At 37.0% G+C, this 6,748-nt stretch overlaps 1 protein-coding gene across 14 annotated transcripts; it reads right to left on the bottom strand.

Moving 5' to 3' along the window:
- Positions 1 to 223: 223 nt before the first annotated feature.
- On the bottom strand, positions 224 to 5,653 carry LOC107910749 (probable E3 ubiquitin-protein ligase RHG1A). 14 transcript variants are annotated; one of them, XM_041087890.1, is made up of 7 exons: positions 5,447 to 5,653; positions 4,729 to 4,820; positions 1,741 to 3,435; positions 1,285 to 1,335; positions 928 to 1,026; positions 737 to 853; positions 224 to 638 (listed from the first exon to the last, which is right to left on the bottom strand). In XM_041087890.1, the coding sequence occupies exons 3-7, from the start codon at positions 3,394 to 3,396 to the stop codon at positions 507 to 509; spliced, it is 2,055 nt and encodes a 684-aa protein (XP_040943824.1). In that variant the 5' UTR covers positions 3,397 to 3,435; positions 4,729 to 4,820; positions 5,447 to 5,653; the 3' UTR covers positions 224 to 506. The 14 variants fall into 14 exon arrangements, with proteins under 14 accessions (XP_040943824.1, XP_040943828.1, XP_040943823.1 ...); XM_041087894.1 differs by having other exon boundaries at positions 1,741 to 3,390; positions 4,781 to 4,820; positions 5,447 to 5,652; XM_041087889.1 differs by having other exon boundaries at positions 713 to 853; positions 5,199 to 5,650.
- Positions 5,654 to 6,748: the final 1,095 nt, after the last annotated feature.

The raw sequence follows: 6,748 nt of genomic DNA, 5'->3' as shown, positions 1-6,748 counted from the left end.
GATCTATGTCAAAGATTAAGGGCATTGATAAGTTGCTTATATGTTTCTATTCTTTTTCTATTAATCACTGCTCATTGTTAGTTTTTGTATGGTAATCTACTTATTGTTGCCATCTCTCCTGTCCTGCCTCTATTTAATCAAGAGAAAAAAAAAGGCTGCCTCTGCCATGGAGATGGCTTTCAGACCTTCAATGTCAAGCATCGTTGCTCTTTTCAGTTAAAAGTTGCTATCAAACCATCATCCGATAATCTATGATGTCGCCAATGGGCTAAAAATTCATACATAAAAACTAATAGAAAATGAAAAATGTTGAAACCAGCTTTTTTGTTCCCAGTGCTTCAGACATTTGTGTCATCCACCCAGAAAATGACTTTGTTTTGACATAGTTGGAAGTAAAAATTAATTCCTCTGTTCGCTGCATACGGCACACTCGGAAGGCATCAAGTTTGAAGAATGGAAGAAGCCATCCCGGTCCCTTTCCCTGACCCAAGGAAGGACTAATTGCCTCATTTAGTCAAACCCGTTGTTTTACAGATGGGGCACAAGTTTTTGTGCATCAACCATTGTTTAATGCAATCAGCATGGAAGCCATGGCCACATTCCAGTGTCCCAATATCTTCTCCATCATTATACTCTTCCTGCATGTTCGTAAAAAAATTTACAAGGGGTTCATTGAATTAGTAAACAAAATGCAGATGATAAAAGTCACTACCTGACAAACACAACATGGTTCTACCTCTAACTGAGCTCCTGGTGCACTAGAGTGCTTTCGTCGTTCCAGACGGTTTAATATAGTTTCTTCACTCAACCCAGTGCTTACGTTACCAATGCGCTCTTCCAGAGCCAATAACTCCTATCACCCACAAATCAAGTGTGAGAATTTTCAAACATGGAAAGGATACTAGATGTCAAGAATATAGATACTACCTCATATGACATATTATCAACATCGAGCCGCATATCCCTATGCCGATCATGAATATCAGCTACCCCTAAAATTACTGATTGATCAAGGATCATAACATCCTGCATTCAAACAGAATTAGAAGAGAAAATCCCACTTGCTTGGGGCACAAGAAAATTCTTATCCATAAACATCACTTGGCCTTAAATTACATAGCCACTTTTAAGTCCATAGCAGCTCAAATTTGAAGAATGGCTACCTATTGAACATAGCAACAAACGAACAATAAAAGAGAAGGCACATTTATTTTTCTTGCTTCCATGTTTCAGTTGATGAAGTAGAATTGCATCAAAGTGCACCATAATTATTAAAATCCTTACCTCAAACTGTAAGTTCTCCCCCCTACGCATGAGATCCAATACATTGCGAATCTGCTCCATAAACAATAGGTCAGTTCCAGCTGAATTGATCTTTACTAAGGCCATATTAGTCTCATTTGCAGGTTAAAATGAGTTTACAAGATAAGTGGTGGCATTTAGCTTTGGCTAATCAAAATAGAGAATAAAGTGCAGCACATGATTGACTGATCTATAAACTAGTACAAGCATTTTGGATGACAATTCCCAAGGGCAATATTCTCCACAATTAGGATTGCTCTATCAAACAAGGAAGTTCTCTATTTCTAAAACCAGGTATGTGATATCCAGTGACTAGATTGGCAGCAAATCAAGTAGTAATCATATTAAGGAAATCAGGATTGTTCTTTGTTATTGTTTGAATTTGAAGAAGACCAGAGAAATAATGACAACAAAAAAGGACGGAGTTCTAGTACAGACCTCAGACACAACAAGCCTGCTTCTGCCTTCAGTGGCAGCAGCTAAAGTTCGCAATGAGTGGGGAATTCCAACAAAACCAGCATCTTGTCTCTCCAACCATAGCAATGACCTAGGATATGGACGATGGGGAACCTGACTAGCTACATGAGAGGAAAGCAGCATCGCTTCCGGAGAAGTAGTAGGTCCTGAAGGAAGTGAAGAATGATTGCTCTGGCCTCCAGATTCAGTGCCAAGGGAAGACATTAATGATTGACGAACAAGTTCAGACAACCTTCGTGGGTATTGTGAAGAGGGGTTGGGATGAGGAACCCAGGTGGATGCAGACATCACATTGGCACCATTATTTGAGCCTGCATGAGATGTAGAGGCAACATTTCCAGGAGAACTTATATTTCCACTGCTTAAAATTGGATTTCTAACCAAAGTTCTTAATTCTGGTGCAGGAACAAACATAGGATGATGTAATATGTTTCTAGCCATGCTTCTTGATTTGTGTCTTGCACGTGGTACATCTCTATCAGCAAAAGGATTAGAATTTGATGAACTGCCCGTTCTTGGACCAGAACCTCCATTTTGCAGCAAAGATGGAACATGACTTATGACATTCGGGTTTTCAGAATTTGCATTATGTACCACTGGTGCTGACCTTAATTCCAGAGAATGATTAGCTGGGAAAAGCCTTGATGGCTGTTGTGCAGAAGAAACAACAGCCTGCCAGGACATATCACCAGTAGGAAATATCGGATGAGTAATAGGCTCCTGTATACTTGAAGGATTTCTTCTCAGATGGAAATTCCTGTGTGAGCTCTCTGCAGTTGGTGGTAAAACAATTTGTTCGGGAATGCTGTTAGAAGCTGATCCTCTGACATCTAATCCAAGTCTCGGGTGCACCTGTCTTGAGGGGGGAGATATATTCACATTGCTTCCTGCAGTATAGCTAGCAGAAATGCCATGCCCTGCACTACTTTCAGCACTACGAAAGTAGCCAGAACTTTCACTAGAAGAGCACTGCCCAACATTTCCTTCCAGAGCCTTTCTTTTGCATGATGCACGACGACCCTCATATGAGCAGCCAGGTCTGCTATCATTATCATCCACAACATACCTACCACTTCCAGAAGAAAGTAGAAATGCTTCAGGACCAGTGCCCAGTAAATTCTGCTCATTCTCAGATCCACTAGACTTATGGAGGTTAAGCCGCTCTGTAACTTGACAGCTATTATCATCAACACCCGCAAATCCGGCATTTAACCTCAGATTCTGAGAAACAGTATCAGAATTAGAACTTTGGGCAAATAAAGAGTTCTGTTCATACCTCCGCCCTTCTAACCTGGGACCAGCATTTGCAGAAGCACTAATAGAAGATGACCACCTATGATCTGTTTTCCACTCGTTATGGCTAACCTCATTTTGTGTGCCACTAGAGTTAACATCAACCAAGCTCCATCTACCAAGCTGCTCCTCTTGACCCATAGAGTTCGCATATCCAATGTTCATGTCATTGGTTGACAGCAAACAATCAGCCAATCTGTTTTCTATAGGATTTCGAATATTATTCCAGCAATCCTGCTGTTCAGCAACAGCATTACTTGATGTAGAGCTATGAACAAAGAAGGTTTCGGGCAAGGAACCAACAGTACCCCTTTGCCCCTGCATTAGGACTTGTATGAATTTCCGTACAATTATCCTAAAGTCCTGACGAATATACCAATTAAAATTGTAAATAACCAAATGGCACAACAAAGTGAAAAGAAAACAGTAGCATCAAAATGATTCTAGACAAAGTAGTAGCAAAGAAAAACACAACAAAATATTAAAAAAATATGTTTCAATCAATTTCCAGATTTCTAATCGTATTAGAGTGACATATTTTGCCTCGAAGACATTAAAGAACCAATTGTTGCGTATAAACTATCACCAGGGGTAGTGATGCATGCAAATTTTACTTCAAATTCTTTTTACCCTTTCTTGGGTAAGTACTTGAAATCGATAATCCACACTACCAAATAATATGAAAGCTTTCTAACAACATAGAACCACAAAGAAAACACAAACATTGAACTACCATTCTGAACTCGGTTTGATAAGCGTGGAACCACAAAAGGGCACTGTGCAACTAAATCAGGAAATTTCAAAACATTTGAGGGAGAATTAAAATCAAACAATAAAGAGCATCCACTAACAGCAGATATCCAACCATGGAACAAAACCAAACCAGACATTAAATAAGGTTCAAGCTTCCTTGCTGCGCCATATAGAACAAAAGGCATAAGCATACAGACAAAAACAAACAATAGAAGAAAGAAAATTTACTAAAGAGAAATTCAATAATAAACCAACCAGTGGAAAGAGATCAGAGAGGTAGAGGCTTTAAACACAAATAGGAAAGACCCCAAAAGAATATGCAGATTTAAACAATGAAAAAAAATCAAAACCTTGAAAGAGAAAAAAAAAGACCCTATTAAACCAAACAACCAACAATTTCAAGAAAACTAGAAACAGGGAGAAGTCATCCATCTCATCTGACCATCAACCGATCAAGCAAAAAATAAACATGAAAGAACAGACCTTGAAGGCTCACCAAACGGGTGGAAATGAAAGACCTTGAATTCTTGATCAATCTAAAAGACTCTTAACAAGAAGATAAAAGGACTATACCACAAAACCCGGATGAAAAAAAGCTGTCTTGAGCTATTAACCTCTCCTTTCTCAAGAAAGAAAGAGAGAGAGAGAGAGAGATGAAAAGAAAACCCAACAATAGGAGCAAGACAGAAGATCTTTGAAATATTAAATCAAATACGAAATGTAAGAAACAAAGAGAGAGATTAAAAGTGGACAATAATCTGTAATTTTACCAAATAACCACAACGAAAAAGAGCGATAATAAGGAAGAGAAGGAAATGAGTCTAGGCAAAGGTCATAAAGAGCAGCATCCTAACAAAGAATTGAATAACAAAAAGCAATAAAGACAAATACAGTAATAAATACCAGCAGCAGCAACAGCAACAACTAGGCAAAGGGGTCCTATTCAGCCGCTTACCAAATGGTTTTCATGTCAATCTTTCTTTTCCTATTAGATTCTGCAAAATGCAAAATATATATATTAGTAAAGAAAAAACAACCCTTTCTCCCCTCACAAACCTCTAAGACCCCGTCCCCCAATGCGGTTCGTAGGCTAAGCCCCACAAAACACTAAACCCCAACCGCGTGTTTTGTTTTGTTTTGTTTTGTTTCCATCACTTTCGCGCCAAGCACCTCCACTTGCACCCCTCACCTTCCCTTCTCTTTAGCCCTCTTTCACCCCTCCACATGCATCTCTTTCTTTCTCACCTCCTCAGCAACCTTTTTTATTTGTGACCCCAAGAACATGCATGACATGTAAAACTGTTCAACACAAACGTGGCATTGTTATAGTTTTAATAGGGATACTACTTGAATGAACTTTCAGATTTTCTTACCTTTTTTATTCCTATAAACACCTAAAATATCTGATTGCTTTTGTGAATCTGAGAGTATAAATTTTGACTATTATCCCTCCCCCCTAATAGATGGAATCTGTTTCTTTCTTTTCTCCATCACATGTTTTTCAAATGAAAAAAAAAAACGGAAAAAGAATCAATGTATCCATGATTTGCAAGTTATTACTTAAAAGAAAAAAATGAGACAAATAAAAATAAGGCACTATCTTGAGATGAGGGGCAATAACTTGTATTGCAGGTGGAATATGTCTGGGGGCATCGGTGCATATCAGTTATGCACATAAATATGATTGCTTTGCTTAAAAGAGGTGCGAAAATTTGAACACAATGAGTGTAGTTTTGCAGATTCTTGCCCCCCAAACTTCCTTTATTTCTCTTGCCGTTCATTTCTCCATCGTGGGGTGGGGTGGGGGGCCTCTTTCCTCTAAGCTTATTCTACCGTTTGTTTTAGCTTTTTTCTTCTCTTAAAAGCTCAAAGGTGTTTGCTTTTCTTTACCTTTTTTGTATCCTACTAATGTGGCCATTTGGACATATGGGTTCTGCTTACACAACCAGATCGTTTAAGATCTTGCACTGAAAGTTGATTAATAAGATAAGTATTGAATATTGATGAATGATGATATTCCCTAACCTTCATAGCGAATATTAGAAACTTGGCTATCACCTACATGTGTAGCCAACACACTATATAAAAACTTGGACATTATGCACTAATTTCAAAAAGGGAAAAAAACATAGAAATAATAATAATAATAATAATAATAATAATGAGAGGAAGGTGATTTGACTTTTGTTAAAAAGAGGGAATGCTTGCTAGTTGGAATGATGCGCTGGTTATAAATTTTTAATGGAAAGGTGAGTCAGTTGAGGGCAAAGTGTGCAGCTGTGCCTGTTTAGCAATTAACCCCCAGTGACAAAACAACCTCTAAAATTATCATGGAGTACGAGTAAGATTATGTTTTAATTTTTTTACTTAAAAATAAATAAATTAATCTATTAATATTAAATTAAAAAATAAATTAATTATTTTTATTAAAAATTTTATTTATTTCTACTATTAAAATTGATTCATCTATATTAATATGAGTTATATGTGATATATTACATATCATTATTCAATTATTTTATGAGGAATATCAGTTTTTAACTGTATAAATTAATGTAATTTTTAACTAAAAGAATTAACTTATTTTTTTATTAATATATAGAGACAAATATATTTAATTTTTTAAAGTAAAAGAGACAAAATGTAATTTATTTCCTAATTGAGAACCCTCATGATATTTTTACTCAAAACAAGCTCTTCTCTCTTTAAAGCCTTTTTCTGAATGGTGGGGTTATGGGAGTGATTGAAATCAATTAATTGAAAGGGAGCTATGTGACAGTATGACCCAAGTTTCATCTCCCTGTTTTTCACTGGTTTTGAGGGGAAAATGAATAAGACACTTTTGAGCAAGATAATGAAGTAACCAAAATGGTTGTGCCCACAGAATTAGAACCAAGGATGTTGGAAAAATGTGAAGGGAGTT

This window comes from Gossypium hirsutum, chromosome D02 (genome assembly GCF_007990345.1).
Source record: "Gossypium hirsutum isolate 1008001.06 chromosome D02, Gossypium_hirsutum_v2.1, whole genome shotgun sequence".
Taxonomy (NCBI): domain Eukaryota; kingdom Viridiplantae; phylum Streptophyta; class Magnoliopsida; order Malvales; family Malvaceae; genus Gossypium; species Gossypium hirsutum.
The sequence above is the reverse complement of the archived record's forward strand: the minus strand, read 5'-3'. Positions and strand labels throughout refer to the sequence as shown.

Excerpts from the sequence above, each read along its gene's own strand:
- LOC107910749 (XM_041087889.1), bottom strand. The coding sequence starts at position 3,396 with ATGCAGGGGCAAAGGGGTACTGTTGGTTCCTTGCCCGAAACCTTCTTT. Across the intron at positions 1,027-1,284 it reads GGGAGAACTTACAGTTTGAG|GATGTTATGATCCTTGATCA; the intron begins GTAAGGATTTTA and ends GTTTGAATGCAG. Across the intron at positions 639-712 it reads AACCATGTTGTGTTTGTCAG|GAAGAGTATAATGATGGAGA; the intron begins GTAGTGACTTTT and ends ACGAACATGCAG.